This window comes from Engraulis encrasicolus, chromosome 2, assembly GCF_034702125.1.
Source record: "Engraulis encrasicolus isolate BLACKSEA-1 chromosome 2, IST_EnEncr_1.0, whole genome shotgun sequence".
NCBI lineage: Eukaryota > Metazoa > Chordata > Actinopteri > Clupeiformes > Engraulidae > Engraulis > Engraulis encrasicolus.
In genome coordinates this window covers 6,721,096-6,743,565 of record NC_085858.1, presented here as the reverse complement: position 1 = coordinate 6,743,565, position 22,470 = coordinate 6,721,096, and the positions used below count along the sequence as shown (strand labels likewise).

Sequence of the window (22,470 nt, the reverse complement as noted above, 5' to 3'; positions counted from 1 at the left end):
TTGGGCCTCCAATTGAATAGGCCTGGTATACATACAATGGTATTAGAGGGACCTTACTCATTCAGCAGGAGTTCGCTGGCTGTTAGGGCTCGTGTCCTCTCGTCCAGGGCCCCAGGCTCTGGGATGTCTTCATCGGGGTCCTCTTCCACATCTTTCTCACACGACTCCAACTCCACCTCCAGGGGATGCTTATGCTCCTCTCTGAACTCCTCCCGCTCCTCTTCATCTCTGAACTCCTTCCGTTCCTCGTCATCTCTTAGTTCAACCTTCCTCCCATCATCATCCTCTTCTTCATCATCAGTGTCAATGAGCCGCTCACTTTCAGATGAATCTCCAACAAAACCGCCTACTTCAATGGCCCCGTCCTCCTCAGCAGAATCCATGTCTTCAGCAGAACCCAGGTGTTTGAGTTCTCCATCCTCTCCTTCAGAAGAGTCGCTGTCTTCAGAAGCCTCATCGTCCTCAAGGGAAATGCTCCTCTCAACACAGCCGTCCTCTTCCAAGGAGTCACTCTCCTCATCCACGGCACTGACGGAGAGAGGAAAAGGAATGGAAAGAGAAAGAGAGAGAGAAGAACACTAAAATGGTAGGAGGTATACAGTAGACTTATGAATCTGTGGTAAAAGACTTAGGAGTTGCTGTTGCTAAACTATCAGAGGCACACAGAGACTTTCCCTCACACAGTTCATCCAGCAAATGAATCTGAAAAGCCCAGGCCACCCCTTTGCTAACACTGTGCCCCCCCAACATACACGCACGCACACACACACGCACACACAACCAAAATAATGTCAATGAAAGTGAAGTTGCTCTCACTCTCTGGGATGGTACTCGGTGTCAAAGGAGCTGAGGTCTACGCAGGCCGCCTTGAGCAGCTTGCGGCGTAGCTCCTGGGCCCCGGCGCTCCTCGCTGGAGGAGGAGGAGGCAGCGGCACGTCGTCCAGGTCCTCCTGAGTGGGCTGCCGAGAGCCCAGCATCGTCTCATCAGTCATGCAGCTGGACAGGGGAGAACAAGGAAGAGGCAGACACAGGGAGAGAGAGAGAGAGAGAGAGAGAGAGAGAGAGAGAGAGAGAGAGAGAGAGAGAGAGAGAGAGAGAGAGAGAGAGAGAGAGAGAGAGAGAGATGAGTAAATAAAAATACACAAAAATGCATGATTCTAGCCTGGCCTTGCCATTTGGAAGCTTCCTCAAACCGAAGTACCGTAGATCTGTGTGTGCGTCTGTGTGTGTGGCCAACATCTGCGTATGTGCATGTGTGTGTGTGTGTGTGGTATACATCTGTGTATATGCATGTATGCGTGTGTGTGTGTGTGTGTGTGTGTGTGTGTGTGTGTGTGTGTGTGTGTGTGTGTGTGTGTGTGTGTGTGTGTGTGTGTGTGTGTGTGTGTGTTGTGGAAACCTGGATACACTGCTGCCCCATGAGATCCTGGACCCGGCACTGGGTAGTTTGGAGTATCTGCGGGGGGAGGTGGGCATGGCTGGGGGGGAGGAGGGGGGTGGCCCTAGGTCATCAGTGGGGTACAGGGAGGCCTGCGTGTTCTGTCGGGACATCCAGCTCCGATAGTACTGCCGGATACTCTCCTGGGTCACGTTTCGCCCCTGGAACACAGGTCAAAAACACAGATACAGCATGCACTCCTCTGATTAAAAAAAACTGTATAACAAAACCTTACCTGTAACTGTAACTTTACTCTACTACTCTACTCTCTAATCAGTTAGAGTGGAATATACTACTATACTACTCTACTCTCTAACCAGTTAAAGTTACAGTTAATTTTTTGTTCATACAGTTTTTTCATGTTCGTTTTTGTAGTATTTAGTTATTACAGGCTTTTTTCCCGCCTCCAATCAGTGGGGGGACCAAACATGAACTATGTACTACACACTACTACTTGCCTCTGATCCACAGGTTAACACTTGAGTGTGCATACGAACATGTTAAATGTTACTACACCTGCCTTGCCGTGGCCTAACGTTAGGGCACTGGGTTACCGATCCTTCCCCGTCTCTCTCTCCCCACTCATTTCCCGTCTCCCCTCCAATGTCCTGTCAAAATTACAGTAAAAAACAGCCCTTAACAAATTTACAGCACCTTATTCTGCTGCTCGCTCAGCAAGGTTCTCTCGTGTTTCAGGACTCTAGAGATGTCCAGGTTGTCTTTGCAGAAGGAGTTGAGTCCTGAGGTGAGGTCATCCATGAGGGACATGAGGAAGACCCACAGCAGAGTCAAGGTGCTGATGACGCGCTCCAGAATGTTCTCTATGGAGGGGGGATAGAGGGAAGACACACAGGTTACCTTCTCAAGCCATTTCAAGAGCTCTTTTCCAAAACAAAATACATCCATAATCCAGGCCATTTATCCATTTATCGATACATTAAAAAATATTTGAAAATAATAATGTGCTTTTTGTGGTTCTCTGTAATATCAGCATTACCCTCTAAGAACAACATGGCTCATCTCAATAAATGGCTAATCTCTAATAAAGAGAATTTGAATTGTGGCTTTGTTGTTTGATTGCGGTAAAATCTGATAACACAAACCCAGTCCCAATTACCCCAAACCTACCTTAAAGTCACAATGTAAAAAAATATATTCAAATGGCTTTCATATTATTTTGGAAATTAGCTATTCATGTACATTTTACATTACATTTTCACACTCTCATATTCTCACAGGAAGTTCTTAAAAGCAGGAGTGATGGCCATTTTAGGCTTTAGATAAACTAATGAGATATACTGCTACTGAGCCCTGGAAACATACTTCTTAGATTAGCAGATTAGAGATTAGCAGGAAGTTCCAGAAATACCTTTTTCCTTCTCTTCCTCTCCTTCGTCTTCAGTCTCCTCCAGTTCGTCTTCACTAGACTCAGCTCTCAACAGTCCTGAAGGGAATCAGGCCAGCAAGAAAAAAACATCTTTAGACATCAGACCATCTTTTGTAAACAATCCTTTATTTGGTTGTCATGGTTTATTCAGACAAAAAATGTCATAGGCATAACATTGAAGGATTTTTTTTTAACAGATTTCATATTTCAAACATATTTCAAACGTTTGGAATGTACAACCAGATTAGGAGGAAAATGTAGGTAGATTAAAAGGAAAGACAAGTAACCATCTTATTTATTTATTGTTTATTCCACTGAACAGAAAAAACATTATTTAAAGTTCAAAATGCGTTTCTTGTCACAGTCATCTTACATGTAGTAAAATGATCCAACATGTAGTGATGGCACTGTTTGTGGGTCTTTTCTTGTAATATGCGTTTCCAACAATAAAAAACACTAAACAAAGAACATTTTTGGAACCTTTCTCCTGCTGTTCTTTCTTCATCTGGCGTCTCTCCTCCTTCTTCAGTTTGGTCTCCTCCTTCTGGTGCCTCTTCAGGGCTGATTTGGCTCCTGCTACCCACGCCTCGTACGCAAGCTACACACAACGAAGGCTGCTTAAAAGCTGTATTATTATAATACATACCACTAATGTGTGAACCAAGCGTATTGTTTAATTGTATTTTATTCGTTTTAAGCATTGACGTATTTTAAAAGGTACACTATGTAATATTTTTAGTTGTTTATTTCCAGAATTCATGCTCACTAATGTTGTCTTTTTCATGAATACTTACCACCACCATCAAATTTTAAGTATTCATTATGACTGGACAAATTGCACTTTTCATACATGAGAATGGGGATCTTTCTCTATGGTCCGCCATTTTAAATTTCCAGAAGTAGCCATTTTTAGCTGCAAAAATTACTGTACTTGGGCCATACTAGAAAATATTACTTTATTGCTCAGTAAACTTTCATGAAATCACATTCATCAAATTTGGCAATAGGCAGCTCAGTTTCAATGAGCAGCATAGTTGCAGTACCTTTTTTTGGCCATTTCCTGCACAGTGTACCTTTAAATAAAGTAATAAACAAGGTCCCTCTGAGTGTGCCAAATGTGCGTCATTCGCACATCTCTACCACACAACTTCACACATGAACGCATGCAAACACATACACGCAGGCCCACACACACCCGCATGCTTTCCCACCTGAAAAGCGGACTTCTTCTTGGGAGTGATGTCTTCCTCTGACTGCTCCTGTGTCTCCTCCTCTTCCTCCTCACTGTCACTCACAAACAACTCATAGCCACAATTGTCACCAACTAACGCGCGTGCGCACACGCACACACGCACGCACACGCACACGCACACGCACACGCACACGCACACACACACACACACACACACACACACACACACACACACACACACACACGGTTTAGTACAGTGAAGATCGAATAGGAGTTTGTGTGGGTATGAAGTTCATTGGGTTGGCTGAAGTACTCACCACCTGGTTGCGATTGCCAGGGTTTCCACCATTTCCCTCCATCACAATCTTTCTTTGGACTGACTATTAAATTGATAAGTTAACAATGCAGATTATAGTCAATATCTGTCAAATCAACCAGACACACCAAGACCATATTTATGGAACATGTTTAAGTCAAGTCAAGTAATTCTCAAACCTGCGATTTCCAAGTCTGTTGGTTTTTCCTTTGGTTCTTTCTGTTGGGATTTGATTTTCTCCATACTGTGAGGTAAAGCATAGAAAAGCATTAATAGTTACTACTCAGTACAATAAGTGTGATATTAAGAGTATAGTCATCTACAGCACATGCCATGGGCTACTACAGGTGGACTTGTTCTTTCTGCCTTGAAGAATCATGTATACAAAGCTTGCTTATGCATGAAAAAGCTATGTACGCAACCTGTCATGCAAACGTTCGGATTTACTATGTAGCCTGATCATTGTGTAAAATGTTACCACTCTGATGTGTTCACTGAGGTATTGTTCCTTACTCTTTCTTTAATGCCTCCACAGATTTCTTCTCCATCTCCAGTCGGGCTGCTACACGCTTTTTCACTTTCGCCTCGAAAAGCTCAGCACCCCTGTGAACAGAAGAGGGCGTTTTTAAAAAATATATAATTGCAAAAGTGAATGGTGGTGAGGTATACACTGATGTTGCATAACTTTTGGGATGCTCTTTGGAGTATGTTGAGATGTTTCATAAAATGAATAAAGCATGCCCCCATTAGAATGATCAGGATATCGTAGGTGATTGAACAAAACACTTCCACATTGTTGGGTGCTGACAAGTCAAGGGTAGTGTGAGCAACGACATGTTGATATTGGGAGAAATTGTCATCTGGCAGAGAGAAAGCCTGTACCTGGAGGTGAGTATTTTGCAGGCCAATTTCAACACTGACAGAGGCCACGTTTACAAGATGTTTTTTATTACGTATTAATAATTCAGAATTAAATAGTTCTGTTGAGTTTACATTGCACTTTCATTTAATTCCGAATTGTGATGTGTTCACATGATGTTTTCTTTTTTTTGCAACTTTCATTTTTATTGGAAGGATTTTCATGACATTCACAATTGTTCTCCTCTAGATCTTTAGACATAAAAATGCCACATATCCACACTATGAAATTCCTGTGTGAATCACATGATGTTTTCAAAGCGGAATTAAGCTTTATTCCGAATTAAATCGAGTTCATTCTGAATTAAACCTCTCATGTAAACGAGGCCAGAGTGGCGAGTATTTTGGAGGCCAATTTCAGCATAGTTACCTGGAGGCGAGTATTTTGGAGGCCTTGAGGTCGGAGACCATGTAGAGGAAGTAGTAGCTGAGGAAGATCCTCCTCTGGGCCAGCAGCACGATGAAGCAGATGGCGTCCCACACGATACCCGCCTCGCCCTCAGGCAGCTCGCAGTCATCGTCTGGGGGAGCTGAGGACACACAGACACAGGCACGCACACACGCACACAGCATATTGACTGACTTATTTAATATAAGGCACAGATATAATATATGGCATCATCAGACATTTGTTGATCATTTTATAATTCGTTTTCAGTGGAAGACTGCACCGACTTAACAGTAACGAGAGATATAGTAGAACTTTCCCACCTACAGCAATACCATTCATAATGACTCGCATCTGAACATCAGTCCTTGAAAAAGAATAAGCATCTCGTGTGTATAGTATGCGTCACTTTTATGTGTATTATGTGCTTGCTGTGTTTTTTTAATGGATGCTGGAATAATAGAATTATCCTCTAGGGTGACTAAAATGTAATCAAATCTAAATCCTAATCTAAAAGAATATAATTTAAGCAAAACATTTGAGGTACTGCTTGCTTTGTTTTTACCCGACATTGCCCTGCCTTCATTTTCAAGCACTGTAACACTTTGAGAATCTGATGAATTTGCTCTCTACTCCCTACTAGTGGACTTAACCCTACACTACAATGTAGCCAGGAGCACTAGAAGCACTAGGAGCACACAGTTGCCTTAAACTACTGTAAGAAAGTCTCACTTACGGAGATCATATCCTTTGATGGTGCAGAACAGGCTGAAGGACTGGATCAACCAACAACCGTTCTTCAGCAAGCTGCCAACGTACACACACGAGCCCAGCTGAAACAGTGAATCGGGAGAGAATTGGGGGGGGGGGGCAAAGAAATAGTTTGAGAGGGCATCTAGAATACAACACCACTAACAACTGTCCAGAGTCGTACAGTGTGTGTGTGTGCGTGCGTGCGTGCGTGCGTGCGTGCGTGCGTCCGTGCGTGCGTGTGTGTGCGTGCGTGTGTGTGCGTGCGTGCGTGCGTGCGTGCGTGCGTCCGTGCGTGTGTGTGGCCTTTTCCATGTGGGGCAGCAGCAACAAGGGTGTGTGTATGTTGTGTTTGTGTATGATATCATTTGTCCTTGTCCCGGGCCCAGCCAAAGCTGTCAGCGGCCCTGGTCGTACCGAGAGCAGGTTCTTGAGGCAGATGACCACGCAGGTGTAGGCGATGAGCCAGTCCCAGAGGCGCAGCACGTAGCAGACGGGCTGCATGAGCAGCTGGCCGCCGAACAGCATGAAGTAGAAGCAGGCCAGCAGGTAGCCCAGGCAGAAGATGTTGATGCGCGTGGTGCCCGTGATGAAGATCAGACACAGCACCAGCCAGAAGAAGTAGCTGAACACAAACACCTTCACCATGTCCAGGTAGGACCTGAAGACAGACAGACAGACAGACAGACCGACAGACAGACAGACAGGGTAAACCACAAACACCTTCACCATGTCCAGGTAGGACCTGAAGAGAGACAGACAGACAGGGTAAAGCACAAACACCTTAACCATGTCCAGGACTCAGGTAGGACCTGAAGAGAGACAGACAGGGTAAAGCACAAACACCTTCATCATGTCCAGGTAGGACCTGGGGCCTATACTAAGAAGCTGGTTCAGGAGTAAACCAGGTTAAGTTAAGAGGTAAATCATCTTATAGAAGAGTCTGGATTCCTCATTTTCTTAACTTAACCTGGTTTACTCCTGATATACCCCTCAGAAGACAGACAGGGTAAACCACAAACACCTTCATCATGTCCAGGTAGGACCTGAAGACAGACAGGGTAAACCAGGTCTCTCTCAAAGCATGGAAGAGTGAGAAACACAATTTAAATTTCTTTGTATGTTCAGTGCATGTGTCAAATGAAATGATGCAGGGGAAGAGCAACACCTTAACCATGTCCAAGTAGGACCTGAGGAGATCGTATTATACACTTCCATCTTGTTTACCTAAGATATCAAATGTAACGGTGTAGGTAAGCGTATAGAGAAAAGATAGAAGAGGTAAATATTTGTTATACTTTACTGAATTTCTTAATTTTATTACGTAGACTGTCAAAAATATTTTATATGTGTGCTTGCCGATGTAGTGTACTATACAAAAACTGCACATTCAATGCACTTTGACTTAACCTGAAATGTTATTTGCTAATACATGATTGTGGAGGGACATGGTTTTCCTCCATAACATACTGAATCAAAATAAGCTTCATAACGTGCTCAACTCCACAAAAGTAAAGAGCAACTGGGTGCTCATTCCATATCTTGAGTGATTACTACTTTTTGGGAGTGCTCGCACCAAGCAATACACGAGTATCAAGTTCAAGGCGCAGACGCCGACCTTTGTTGGTCTTTTGTCATGCTCATTCCATATGAAATATTCTAAATAAAGGAAACAGGACAGCATTCCTCCGTTGCTTGTACTTCATTGTCCATCAGGCCCGACACTGCAGAAGATTGAGACCAAAACTTCTGATGGGGAATAAGGTACAAGTAACTGGGAGTGCTGTCCTGTCTCTTCTGTCATGTCCTCCATCCTGACCTGCAGTGCAGGTAGTTGGAGACGGGCGTGTACTGGTTGAGGGTGGAGGGGTCCAGGCAGCGGCTGATCTCCACGTTCTCCCCGGCCAGGAGCCGCACCGCCGCCCTGTTCTCCTCCTCAAACACCTGCCACTGTAGAGACGCCACCAGCAGCAGCAGGTAGTCAACTACACCACACGGGGGAGACATGGACACACAGACAGGGGAGAGAGTGAGAGAGATATAGAGGTGTCAGTGGGATGAGAGAGAGGGAAGGGGGACATACGGGAGAAATGGAGACATGGAGAGAGTTAAAATCACAATTATGGAACTAAAATTGACTTCCAAGTTATTCCGAGGATGGAAGTCCAGATATCATAACAACATCATATATTACAACATCATATAAATATTTCACAATTCCGAATTACAGTTATTTGAAAGTAAACTTTATTCCGAATAAATTGAGTGGTTTATTCCTCTTTTAATTCTGAATGACTTAATTCTGAATGACTTTGTTCCACTATCATATAAATATTAATTCCAGTTCAAAAGGGAGAATATTTTAAATATGAAAAGTTCATTACACACTGCACACTGGATGCTGTTTACTTTTTGGAGCGAAAAAAAAGAAAAAAAAAAGAACAGAAAAAAGAACAGTATCCAGTGTGCAGTGTTTAATGAACTTTTCATATTGATCAAGTTTTCCTGCACTTTAGAGACCATTTTGAATTTCAAACTATTTAATTTGGAATGATTAAATCAGAATTAAAAACATAAACGTAAACATGGCCAGTGTTACTCTCAGTCGCACAACAGATAATACAATCTCAATGGTGCAGTAAAAGATTTTTTTAAAAGTAGGTCAGTAAGATCATATGCAGTCCCATAGGCCTATCTGAACTGGTTTGGAGTTGTCAAGTGGAATAATGTTAAGAGGTAAAGGAGTCTGGGAAGTGAAGGGGCTAATACTAGAAGTCAACTTGTGTTTTGTTGTCCCAGGTGGGAATGTACTCAACCGTACAGAGAATGAATTCAGGGTTGGGCTGCATGGCATAGTCGGGCAGGTAGAGCCACTTAATCAGGTTGGAGGTGAGTGCTCCAGCAGAGGTCCTCCATGGATAGTCTGGGCACAGAGGAGGGAGAGAGAGAGAGAGAGAGAGAGAGAGAGAGAGAGAGAGAGAGAGAGAGAGAGGTCAGACAGGGACATGAGTTTGGAGGTCACAGTATCGCACAACATGGCACTGCATCGCGCACACACTGCTCCAGTCTCACACATTAATTATGTAGCTCATTACATCACCATTGTTACATACTGACGGAATCAACCAACCACTGAATCATTATTTTGTGTCTGAACTCAATCAACCACCTTGGTATTTAGGAACATTTTGTCAGTCAGAAGTGACGGGCACGTAAGTGCCTATAGGGCACAAGTAGATAAGGGCGGCATTTTCACGGATGTGACATAGTCGAGAATCGATTGTTGTTTCAGACAACAACGGCGGCTTGTGTCGAGGAGTCGAGATTAATTCCTGCAGGTATTATTCAGGCAGCCATGGTTTAGTCACAGTGATTCTCAAACTGTGGGCCCTGAAGGTATTCAAAGTGGGCCTTCAGATCATTTTCAAAAAAGTCTAAATAATATTTGTGTTTGTGAGTGTGTGTGTGCTGCCGTTGACTGTTTAGTTGCCCCAAACAATAGTGACGATTTCAAGTGGGCCCCAAGTTAGATAGTTAGGTTGGGGTCCCCTGGAGTTGGTCTTTCAATCTGGGGGTTGTAGGTTTGAATCCCACGTGACTTCTCCCTACACCTCCATCCATGGCTGAAAAGCCCTTGAGCAAGGCTCCTGACTCCACACTGCTTCAGGGACTGTAACTAATACCTTGAAAAATAATAACTAAGTCGCTTTGGATAAAAGCGAAGTGTAGTGTAATGTAATGCAATATTTATCCTATTCACCAAAGCAGAAGGCGGGCGGGAAGCCCAGACAGAGTAGATACTGCAGCACGATGAGGCCGGCGGTGAAGTAGCAGTACTTGGGCCACACCTCCCCGATGGCCTTCCTCCTGCGGTGGGAGAGCACGGCGATCAGGGCGAACGAATGCAGCAGCGCAAAGAAGTCCATCCTCTGGCCAATCACATTCACCGCCACCACAAAGCAAACCTGGTACAAATACAAAGAAATCAGAGGGCTGTGGGTAAACATTTTGACTAAATAAAACATCATGATTGTCTGTGGACTGTAAAACATTGCAAGGTTCAGTGAAGAGTGCTTCCAGAGTTTGTAAAAATTCAACTTATTTTTAGTGACCAGAAATTAAATGAAAACCGGTAAAACTCAACACCAACTTGTTTTGCGATCTCTGTCTGAAAAAAACCCTGAACATTTTAATAACCATACAGTATCTAATCTTTTGCTTGTACGCAATGTCCCCTTTCCTTTTGTGTCCAGGGATAATGTGTTTTTTTCCCCCTGGACAGACCATTAATAAAAACCAGGACAGTCAGGTAAAACAGGTACAGGTGGCAACGCCAAATCATTGATTCTGATGCCTCCACAGCAATCTTGAAAGACGGCCATCTGGAAGGCATTGGCTTCCAAAAGTGAATCTTTCAGCTTTTATAAAATATTAGCACACAAGATTTGGTCAGGACTGGACGACCCGGACGAACAGAGAACCGCATGCCTTCGGCCCAGTCAATAGGCAGATATTATTGATGATCACTCTGCAGCAACTCAGATAAATGCAACAGCTCTCTTGTTATTATGCCATGTTAACAACCAACTGACAAGTATGGATTATTGCATAGGCCTACTGGGTACAGGCCCAGGGGCCAAGGAAACACTGAAGCCCAACCCTCTATATTTCCATTCTCACGTTGTGTTTTACTGTACATTGCACTTTTAACAATTGTATTTTCAATTTTTCTCGATGGAAAAAACGCAGAACTCCCAACAACGTAAGGTCTCTAATTTCTAGCGTAAAAACTTGATTTTTTTTTATATACTAGCAACACCCAAGGAGGGAGGGCCTTCTTTGCTGTCTGGCCCAGGGGCTCATGGAGTCATAACACGCCCCTGCCAACTGATGTGGTGTTGTATGGTAAGCAGTTGACATTTCAATGCCAGTAGAATATATTTCCAATGAGTCCCCAAGTGTTTGGTCTCACCTCCAGGCCGAACTTGTAGAAGAAGTAGTTGATGAAGTACTTGAGGCAGGGCAGCAGGCCGTGGTCAAGGTGCTGCCGCGTGACGCCCTGGAAGATGGTGTTGGTGGGCGGCACCTTCACGTCGCTGCGGAGACGGTAGTGCAGCTGCCGCCGGGTGATGGTCACGTCAAACACCAGCAGGCCCAGGACCAGCAGGTGGTTCTGACACACACACACACACACACACACACACACACGCACACGCACACGCACACGCACACGCACACGCACACGCACACGCACACACTTTTACCAAAATCTGATATTTTCATAAAAAATGGTTAAAATACACATCACACGCATACATTGTGGGGAGCCACTGTAAGGCAAAATATCAGCAAACTAGTAAGAGCTGAAAACATAACTTCTTTTGGTAACCCAAAAAGTAATTGAAAACCTTTCTCCATAGAGCTGCAGTCTGTAGACTTCTATTTCTTTCTTACAGAATACACTGAATACTGAATACATTGCATTTTGTTACTCCATGTTCTTACCAGTGTTACAACAATTAAATTGAATCTAATCAGGACATTTTGTACGTGGTGAGTCAGTACCTTGAGGCATGGTAGGATGCGATCGCCACATTTGAAGAGAGCCCCGAACCACACGGCCGGGTCCACTGGGTCCACATACAGGAGGGACTTCCTCAAGAGCTCCTCCATGTTGGACACAGACCAGGTGCCATTGATGGACACCAAGCCCTAACACCACAGTGCAGAAGAGATATTTCAACCAGAGCACTTCCCTTGATCACCATGCTAATTGAATGCAATGCCTTAAACCTGTATAGAAAATGTAATGGCACAAGTTGGGGCTGAAGTTGTATCACGTGAAATGTTGGACAACGTATTTGATTGTGCGCACCGGATGCTACTGACGTTGTCACTTTAATTTCAGCTTGACTCTGAAGTGTCCCTTCCAATGAGGACCTGAGCACCTTATGAGTTAGGAAGTGCTCCTTGGTTGACATTTCTACCACTACAATTCAATCAATATCCGTGAAAAATAGTTTGACTTACTTCAAACCAACACAAAAACTTTCTTTTCTATTTGCATTCCATTTAACTGATCAATTAATTAACATACAAAGTGATTGGGTGTGATTAACGACAGTAGGTGACAGATGGGACTTAAAACCACTCACCACCGTGCAGTTGGAGGAGTACTCTGGTGGCTTGATGACGTTGAGCTGGTACATCATCTTGCAGACGACGATGACACAGGCCCAGACGCTGGAGACGCTGGAGGCCATGCGGCGCAGGTGAGGCAGGGGCAGAGCCACCGTCCACAGCACCAGGAACACAAAGTTCATCAGACACACCTGTGGCACAGCACAGCACAGTATACATACAGTAGGTCTATCGTTTGTAAACAATCCCTGGCTGCGTGACCCTGGCTGCACACTGTTCAACCTCTGACTGTTGGAAACTGCTGTCGGTCAAAAAATGAGCCCACATGGTTGACTGCTTAGCATCTTGCCCCTCCTCACAACACGAATGTTGGTAAATGAAAAAGCTACTCATGTGTAGATCTAGCTAAAACTGTTGTGTTTGGTTCTTGATTGTGGATTGGCATTCCAAGCCATTGTAAATCATGCTCGAATACTAGCTGCTTCCCCAAAAATATGCTGTTTTATTTTTATTTTATTTTTTGCGTGGTTGCATTTAACACACCACATATCTTAATATCATTTCAACAGTTTGAAATCAGTAATGAGGCGATTCAGATCAGCAATAAGCAAATCCAGCACAAACACACAGCCTCTCCTGGCTTATTGCTCAAGTATCTGGGGGCTGACATGGCCTAATGGTTTGGGGAGCTGGTCTCAGGAACTGAAGATTGCAGGCTCAAATCCCAAATGATTAAAATACATGCGGGTGGGATCACATAGCCAAATAGTGAGTAACACTTTGGAATAACAGTCGCTAAAAAGAAACACATAGAAACACTGTAAATAATGAACTAATTATCAACAAAACATTTACAAATGTTTGTAAATTAATAAGAACTACTATGTTGACACAATGGGCAGTTGCAGCAGTCCTGAAAGTTTGCTCTCCAAAGAGCAAAAAGATTACGACATTGGATATAGAAATGTCCGGCAGGCAAACAAACATCGATCTCATCCAGAGCAGAACCTTACTCCGCTGTGAAAATTTAAGTTGTTTATTATTAGAAAATATTTTGTTTATTATTAGTTCAATAAAATATGTTAATAAAGTGTTAATAAAGTTTTAAAGGAACTGTTACCATAAACTAAAGCGTTACCATATAGAGTATTCTACTCAATTCTATTCCACTCTATTCTACTCTAATCTTTTCAACTCCACCCTGTCGCTAAAGAAAATCCTGCTCTTTGCTGTTGCTGCGGAGGCTGTGCGGGCAGTTGAGGACAGGTGTGCCAGGTGACTCTGTCCCCTTGGCCCGGCTCAATAATGCAGCAGGGCCGACAGCGAGGCAAGCGCCACCAGACAGTCTAGAGGTTCAGGTATCTGCTGAACAGCGCGAAGCATTAAAGTCACTTAGCTTCTCTTTCTCGGTGTCGTCTAGTCTTTCTTGGCCCTGGGCCGTGTACCTGGGATCTCTAAGTGGCGTTCAGGTGTTCCTGCGTGGATCTTGTTTGGCATCCGGCCTGTTGCCTACTCGTGCATGACCTGCCTCCAGTTCAGCTCAATTACTCAGAAGCCGGCTGGCGTTCTATTTCTGCCTAGGCTTCCCTTGAAACTGTCATTTTAAGGGATTTTAATAAATCATTCATTGAATAACTTTCATTTACACATACCGGTAATTCAGTCTACTGTACAGATCTTTTACTAAAATAGACGACTAGAAAATAGACTACTAGATTACTAGAATATACAATATGGGCAGAGGTAAAAGTAAAAGTAAAAGAACAACAGTTTCCTTCCAACAATGGTAACTTAACCCAGAAACCAGTAGATCTGTGTACTTGTCTTACATTCAGCTGACTCTGCACTGGTTGGATCAAGTTTGTGGTGGGTCCTTGTTAAGTTTACAGTGTTTTTCATTAACAGCACAGTCTATCCATCTCATTAGGTAGGGACAATGGAGTAAATGGTGTAACAGCTATGTAACATCATGTGCTAGTGTTGTACTTATTTTTACCTGTGATTATGTCAGGAATTCTCTGCTTTCCTGCTTAGAATCAGACAGGTATGACAATATGGATAGGACCTGGTAGCAGTGTATGGATTCGTGATAGCAGCAGAACAAAGCAGTTTATGACACATTGAGAGAAGTTTATGTTACATTGTTTGTGTGTGTGTGTGTGTGTGTGTGTGTGTGTGTGTGTGTGTGTGTGTGTGTGTGTGTGTGTGTGTGTGTGTGTCCACGTCACCTGGCTGCCTTGTCCTGCACATTCTCCAAGTGTGTGCGTGCATGCATGCCTTAGTTTGTGCATGCTCATATCTGTGTGTGCATGTATGAGCCTAACCTCCTGCAAGCTAACCCAGATGATGCCGGTGGAGAGCAGTTTGAGGCTGTGCAGTTCCAGGAGGCGCCAGCAGAGGGCCTGCGCCCTGTGCAGCAGATGGATCACCTGCAGGAAGAGCACTGAGGCACGATCCACCACCAGCAGCCATTGGTTCACCGGAGTCTCTAAACACACGCACGCACACGCACACATACGCACACACACACACGCACACACACACACACACACACACACACACACACACACACACACACACACACACACACACACACACACACACACACACACACACACACACACACACACACACACACACACACACACACACACACACACACACACGCACACACACACACATGCACACACACATGCACACGTATACGCACGCACACACACACATGCACCCGTAGCCCAAATATACAATAGGAATTATATACAGATATCTACTGTATAAACAAGACAGATATCTATACAAAAGTAGCCAGACAGATATAATAATACAGTCAAGTAATTAGTAAATAACTATTATAACATAGACATAAAACATTAGACATATCCAACCAAATATACTTAAATTAAAAAATAGATACAGGTATACAGACAGTCAAAAACACTCCAGTAAGTCACTACAATAACTAAGTCAGTCATTACAATAAATGTAAACACAGTTTACAGTTAGAGAAACATGTCACCAGCCAGTCAAATAAATATAATATTTCAATATGTTCAATATATAAGTAGAAATCCAAACCAAACTCACGTTCTTCCTCCGCCGTGTCTTCTTTCTTGTCTGAGTCAAAAGATACGTTACTCTTGTCAAAGGAGACTCTGACCTTGTCCTTGTCCTGAAGCAATTTGTCCTCATTCAAGGACACCTTGCTGTTGTTCAAAGAGACTTTGCTATTGTCTAAAGAGGACTTGCTGTTGTCCACCGACTGCTTGTCCAGTGACAGCTTGTCCAAACAAACTTTGCTATCGTCCATGGACAGTTTGTCCTTGTCCACAGAGAGTTTGTCCTTGTCCACAGAGAGCTTGTCCACAGACAGCTTCTTCTTGTCCATTGACTGTTTGTCCATGTCCAAAGTAGCGACGCTCCCTGCTGCACTCATCTGCTCTTTCTTGAGTCTAGCAAACAGCATGAACCACATGGGGATTTGTTTCAGTTTGTTTAGATGGCAAGCGTATTAAGATGCAAGCCCAAGCAACACAAAGGCAACACATTTTAACAACAGATCAACACGACTGTAAATCATGCTACATGCAGTGCAAGCATGTGCCTTACCGTTGCTGGAATTTTTCTATACTTTCTTTTAACCTGAAAAAAATAACAATTTAATTATTGCTCATTCTAAATGAATTGACATTCATTACTACATTTTTGGGCAATGTAGTTTTAAGTGTATTTAGTTTAAGCAATTTATTTGACTTACTTTACTGTTTTACTTAACATGAATTCTATTCTATTACTGTAGTACATGCACTAAAATACCATACTGCTACTTGAGAGAAGCCAGTAGGCTGTATAGATGTAACCATGTACCATGTCCAGTGTCGAAGAAAACTGCGATTTTTAGGCAGTTATTGGAAAGATATTAAGTATGCCAGCCTTACGCGTTAGAAATGACCATCACTTTCTCTTTCAGCTCCTCATCACTGTTCACCATGGAGAGGAAAAGAAAAGTGAATTAGTCTCTTCACATCAGAACACAATTTCACAATATATACCTACATTTAACAGGAGAAGGAGAGATGCATGTTGACGTGGGGCTTGACTAAGTGAGTCCTGTCATGTCCAGTATCTAACCTTGCAATACAAACTGTGGTGTGTATATGTGTACGTGTGTGTATGAGCCTATGTTTCAATTAGGGATGTACCGAATCCTGATTTGTAAGGTTCTGCTTTAACCAAATCCACTGCTTAAGATTTGGTCGAATCCGCAACCGAATACAGAAACCCATTCCGATCACATAAACTGAAACCAAACCCAAACACGGTCAACAAGGCAGAATCAGAAAACGAATCTTGGTTTCGGTACATCCCTAGTGTCCATCCGTCCCCCTCACCTGGCGGCCTTGTCCTGCACGGTGATGTTGTCGAGGTCTGTGAGTGTCAGGAAGTCTGCGTTGAAGTAGTGCAGCTGCAGGATGCAGGCCAGCAGGAAGAAGGCAGGCAGCAGGATACGCGCAAACAGCTCCACCGTTGCATACTGCTCCAGGCCCAGGTCTCCCAGCCTAGACACCAACATTAAAAACAGACAGAAACAGAGAATATAGTGACTGCTCCAGGCCAAGGTATCGCAGCCTAGCACACACATACGCACGCACGCACAGACACAGACTCACACGCACACACAGGCACACAAACACACGCACATGCACACACATGCAGAACAGAATGCCTCAATCTAAAGCACACTGCATTAGATGCATACATCCAAAACAAGACATTTTGCAGTGTTCATTAAAACACTCAGAGATAGTATGGTCAACTAGAGGACCATTCAATTTTACTACTATTGAATAACAACATTTTACAGTGTACTGTCGAGATGTAGATTTAGCTGAGTAAAGCTTTCCATTGCGTCCTCAACTAATGAGAATACGTCACTCATGTCTCCAGCACCATGGCAGCAGTTCTCTTACCCTTCCACAGACATGCCAAAGATGTGTTGCAGGAGGCCCGAGACGGTCTTGAACTGGTACATGTAGATGGCAATCAGCACGAACATGGAGTAGCCCACCACCACGGCCCAGAAGTGCTTCAGCGTACGCCTCCACATGTCATAGTGCACCTGCACCAACACACACAACACTGTAAATCACAGCCTCCATGGCCATACGATTCAACATTGATTTCTTAAGGCTGAGATTCAGTGTTTTTCGATACTCAAGAATGCCCCACGATACGATACAATTCGATTCAATTGTCAGCCGTGGGTTCGATGCATCGATCGATTATTATTTACAACCCTACACAACACAATGTACACTAAGTATCAGCGGCTGGCAAACTGATCGAAGGAATTACCTGTGGCACAGATTTCAACGTGAATGTCAACTTTTTTGACAACTTTTTTTGTTGTGGTAGTTTTCTGAACTGAAGGGTAACAGAACTTTGAAAGGGCATATCGTGAAACTGCCTTCTTGCATCACGATACAGTATTGTGACTGCTTATCGAGATTTCTCAATTCGATACAATTTCGTTACAGCCCTAATTAAAACGGCAACATTTCCTGTGAATTTTTGCAACGTTATGCTTTATAAGCGGACTGTAACTGGCACATTTTTAACCCAGCGAAGAAGTAAATTGGTGAAATAACTCGAGTGCAATGTACAGGTAGAATTGAGTTGAAATACGTGCAAATTACGACTTTTTGAAAGTAGCTCACCCATCTCACAATATCACACATAGTAAATAGTATGTCCATCACTATCACTCATTGCCACGTTCATCAATATATAATAGATTTAAGAGCAGATTCCATTGTTTGAGTTCAGCCATGCCTTGTGACCCAGTCATGAAAAAAATGGATTCATTAGTTACAGGCTATTGCCACATATTCCCAATGACTTTACCGTTCCAATTCAGCCGGGTGATTGGCTGACTGAATGATCACCTGGTTGAATTGGACAGGTAAAACAAGATCATTTGGAGGTTGGAAATAAGCACCCGTCCACCCGCCAAGGACGGGTACATTTCAGGGCTGACTGGTAAATTGTTCAATCCAGCAGTCACTTTGAGTGGTAAAAATAGCTTGTGACTGGTAGATTTTAAAATCTACCTGCCACAGTGACTGGTGGGGGAAAATTTTAAGCTCCATCCCTGACACACACACAGACAGACACAGACACAGACACAGACACAGACACACACACACACACACACACACACACACACACACACACACACACACACACACACACACACACACACAGGGCCGGTTCTGGCTTATTTGGTGCCCTAGGCGAGTTTGAGTTCTGGCGCCCCCCCCCCTTCTTATACCTTACAGATCACAAGAGTAATATCCGTAGTAAGCTTAACTAAATAGCATCAAGAACAATAACCGTTTTTCATTAAATGGATTTGTGGTTCTTTTTGACAGCCGACCAACACATCAGATTGAGTCGCATGAAAGTAGCTTCACTGTGTGGTATGTTGGATGTGATGGTGGTGGGGCCCCCAACCCCAGATGAGATGGAGGTTATCAATGTGTTTGAATTGTAACGTGAAATTGAAATGCCAGGAGAGTGATACAGTAGGCCTACATTTGCATGTAAAATGCATGTGTAGACAATAAGCCTACCAAGGAGGTCTGCATTGATCTACACTACCTACAGCATCACAAAGCATGGCAGCATAACAATTTTAATAAGCTACACATTTGTGCTGTCTTCCAAACCAATTTCATTTCTGGACTGGAAATAGTGGTAGTGGTGCATTTGTGAGTAGGAGAATGAGAAGGGGGCTATCTATGTGTTTGAACTGGAGGGACAGGGTGAGAGAAAGGGAGAAGAGCTGTCACGCTATTGAATTTCATAATATACAAAATATAGTAAATAGCCTCACTTGTCTGCTGTGCATGGTTCTGTTACATGATTAATGTAGGCTATGTCGTTCTGGTCTGGAAATTAATGTTTTTTTAAGCTTACAACAAGCAGGTAATTCATGTGGATGGAAGGAGATATGGCAGCTAAAATTGTTTTAAACATTGCACCAGTCTTACTTTACATTGCTTGTCAACCTAAGCAAGTAGGCCTATTATGATATCAGGTGGGTGTTAGTGAGTAGTGAGTAGGCTACTAACAGCTACTTTACTGGATTTCATTGCTTGGCATACTTGGCTAATGTTAGCATGCTAACTAGCGATTTCTCTGATCAAAAACAAAGCTCTTTTTCTCTCTAATTCCAAATAGTAACCTCATAACTATTCGGCTTTCCATAATCACAAACGGTTGCTGATTAAATCACATAGTTCCAAAACACCCTCTGAAACTCCTGCATCATGCAATGAGTGGTTTAATGAGAACATAATAATCTCCATCCAGCAGAGCAGCCCTATTGTTTGCGCTTGCCCTCTCTGTCTGTGAGTCTCCAAATTCAAAATAGAGCGCAGGCTGTCACTCGTCCCGCCCCCTTTCTCAGAACTGTCTGTTTATTGGTTCACAGACTTCCCAGAGACAGTTGGAAGCGATATTACTATTGGCTGAGGGGCGCTTTGCCGTGAGGAGCGCTTTCGCCACTCTTTGTTGATTGCGACTTCATAAAAAAAAACTTCATATCGCAAAATTACGCATAGGAGAGCGCCATTTCGGCGCCCCTTCTTCACATGGCGCTCTAGGCGACCGCCTAGCCGGCCTATGCTAAAAACCGGCCCTGCACACACACACACACACACACACACACACAGTGTAGTTAAAACCCCTACCTGATAGAGCACCACGCAGAAGAGGAAGAGGCCGATGTAGAGGATCTTGTAGACCATCACCCTGTCTGAGAAGCTGACCACGAAGAACATGGAGCAGCAGAGGAAGATCCAGTACTTCACCATGATACCCTTCACCAGACCTCCCAGCACCACCACCAAACTGACCGGCTGCTCACCACTAAACACTACACACACACAGGCAGAGATACACACAGACACACACACACGTGTTAACACTACACACACAGGCGTAGATACACAGACACACACACATGCATTAGCACTACACACACAGGCACAAATACACAGACAGACAGACAGACAGACAGATAGACAGACAGACAGACACATGTAGATACACACACACACACATGTAGATACACACACACACATTAAAAGATGAGAGAGAGAGAGATGAGGAAGCTCACAGCTCACACCACACACACACAGGCACATCCAGCATAGGCCCAGATGCACACACACACACGCACGCACGCACGCACGCAGTCATATACAGATACACACGGCCAGACAGTCACACACATGAATACAGACAGAGACACACTTACAGGCACACAACGAAAAAGAGAACACAGGGACAAATATGCAAATGCACACACACAAATAGATTAAAGGGAATCAAACTGATTTACACCACACATTTCCTTACAGAGCTATCCACATGATTTATCTTTATGACTTGAACATCTCCATTTGCTAACAATAAACGTCTCCATTTGCTAACAATAATGTTTCTGTGTAAAACACATTTAACATGAAGGCTCAAAGTGCTTCAACAATGAAAATTAAAAAAAAAACACAAGACAAGAAAACAAGAAAAAAACAGGAAACAAACAAGACCAAAGAAAGAATAAATAGAGTAATTTTTATTCATCTTGAAGAAAAATAAGAAACAAAACATAAATGGGGCCCAGCCGTGGCTCAATGGCTGAGCACTTCACTGCTACACCGGCGACCCATGTTCGATTCCCATTCGCCAAGCCTTCCCCGTCTCTGCCCACTCGATTCCCATTCGCCAAGCCTTCCCCGTCTCTGCCCACTCGATTCCTGTCACCTCTCTAATTTCCCTGTCACAAATAAAGGTACAAAAACCCCCAAATATTTAAAAAAAAAAAAAAAAAAATCATGAATGTGTGCCTTACGTGTTTGACTTTTGAGCTCTGGGCTTTCCTGGTCCTGGTTCTGCTGGCTCTTCTCAGCTCTCTCCTTCAGCTGCTGGTGCAGCATCATCCAGAAGGTGAAGGTGTAGCCCACCTGAGAAGACCAAGGCCACGGCTATTTCCATAAACAAACATTTCTCTTTCCTACCTTTACCAAAATATCTTCGTTCACACCATCGGCATATCCGCATAAATATGCTGCCGAGAGCGGTCATAGATACAGTACGTTAAATCGTTCAACCTGAGCGCGTTAAGAAGAATGGCATTCAAGTAGGGATACTTGTTCGTTATTCTCATACTCATCAAAACACTTGCCGATACCAGGCATCGATCCAGCTGTTACATGAAATAACACAACATCTCTCCATGTTCCATTTAAATCTACACGGAAATGAACAATAAAACAAATATCACATGTGGGAAAAACAAGACTCTGCATTCATTTTGATTGAATGTTGGGGGTTAAAGTATCGGTGTCAGTACTCAGTATCGGCAAGTACAGCAATTAATGCCTTCATGGTTGTATTGGTTTAAACAAGTGTCATGGCACATTCAAGTCTCCCCGTTTTTCTCTGTTTATATGCTGTCCAAATGTCTAACCGCAAAATCTCAAGTTTTTAGGAAGATTCATTTTCAGAGGTTTTCTGTTTGTGTGTAAACAAAAGGCCCAAACAAAGGGAAAGCTCTTCGTTTTTGAAAATACCCAGGTATGTACAAACGGCGCCCAAGTCTTTTTGGTAACATTGGAATGGAGCAACATATTTGGACTTCAAATTGTACTTTTTTAACCTTAATCAGGAGTTCGTTAGGAATATTCTGAAAATTACACTTGAAACACCTTTTTGCCCATAAAAATATAAATAACAGTTTAGGTCCCTATTATAGAGTGATAATGATAGTTATTGAAAATCCGTGCTCCCGTTCAAAAGTAATGTAAAATTATGCAAACGCAGCACTCTGAGCAAAATCTTCATATCTCAAACACACTGTGTTTCGGGAATATGATAC

General features: G+C 43.3%; 1 protein-coding gene across 1 annotated transcript in view; it reads right to left on the bottom strand.

The window, feature by feature from the left end:
- si:dkey-11f4.7 (piezo-type mechanosensitive ion channel component 2) overlaps positions 1-22,470 on the bottom strand; it is a 61,535-nt gene that overhangs the window by 18,958 nt on the left and 20,107 nt on the right. The window contains exons 15-40 of the mRNA XM_063193226.1: positions 21,445-21,556; positions 20,282-20,466; positions 17,498-17,646; positions 16,919-17,086; positions 16,466-16,507; positions 15,615-15,979; positions 14,855-15,018; positions 12,545-12,721; positions 11,955-12,101; positions 11,362-11,562; positions 10,150-10,354; positions 9,211-9,312; positions 8,209-8,374; positions 6,807-7,050; positions 6,376-6,472; positions 5,622-5,781; positions 4,847-4,936; positions 4,513-4,577; positions 4,335-4,397; positions 4,037-4,149; positions 3,306-3,423; positions 2,808-2,882; positions 2,093-2,259; positions 1,400-1,599; positions 817-996; positions 58-528 (exon numbers count right to left, since the gene is read on the bottom strand). Coding sequence (XP_063049296.1) covers positions 58-528; positions 817-996; positions 1,400-1,599; positions 2,093-2,259; positions 2,808-2,882; positions 3,306-3,423; positions 4,037-4,149; positions 4,335-4,397; positions 4,513-4,577; positions 4,847-4,936; positions 5,622-5,781; positions 6,376-6,472; positions 6,807-7,050; positions 8,209-8,374; positions 9,211-9,312; positions 10,150-10,354; positions 11,362-11,562; positions 11,955-12,101; positions 12,545-12,721; positions 14,855-15,018; positions 15,615-15,979; positions 16,466-16,507; positions 16,919-17,086; positions 17,498-17,646; positions 20,282-20,466; positions 21,445-21,556 — 4,226 coding nt within the window. The remainder of the gene's footprint in view (positions 1-57; positions 529-816; positions 997-1,399; positions 1,600-2,092; positions 2,260-2,807; positions 2,883-3,305; positions 3,424-4,036; positions 4,150-4,334; positions 4,398-4,512; positions 4,578-4,846; positions 4,937-5,621; positions 5,782-6,375; positions 6,473-6,806; positions 7,051-8,208; positions 8,375-9,210; positions 9,313-10,149; positions 10,355-11,361; positions 11,563-11,954; positions 12,102-12,544; positions 12,722-14,854; positions 15,019-15,614; positions 15,980-16,465; positions 16,508-16,918; positions 17,087-17,497; positions 17,647-20,281; positions 20,467-21,444; positions 21,557-22,470) is intronic.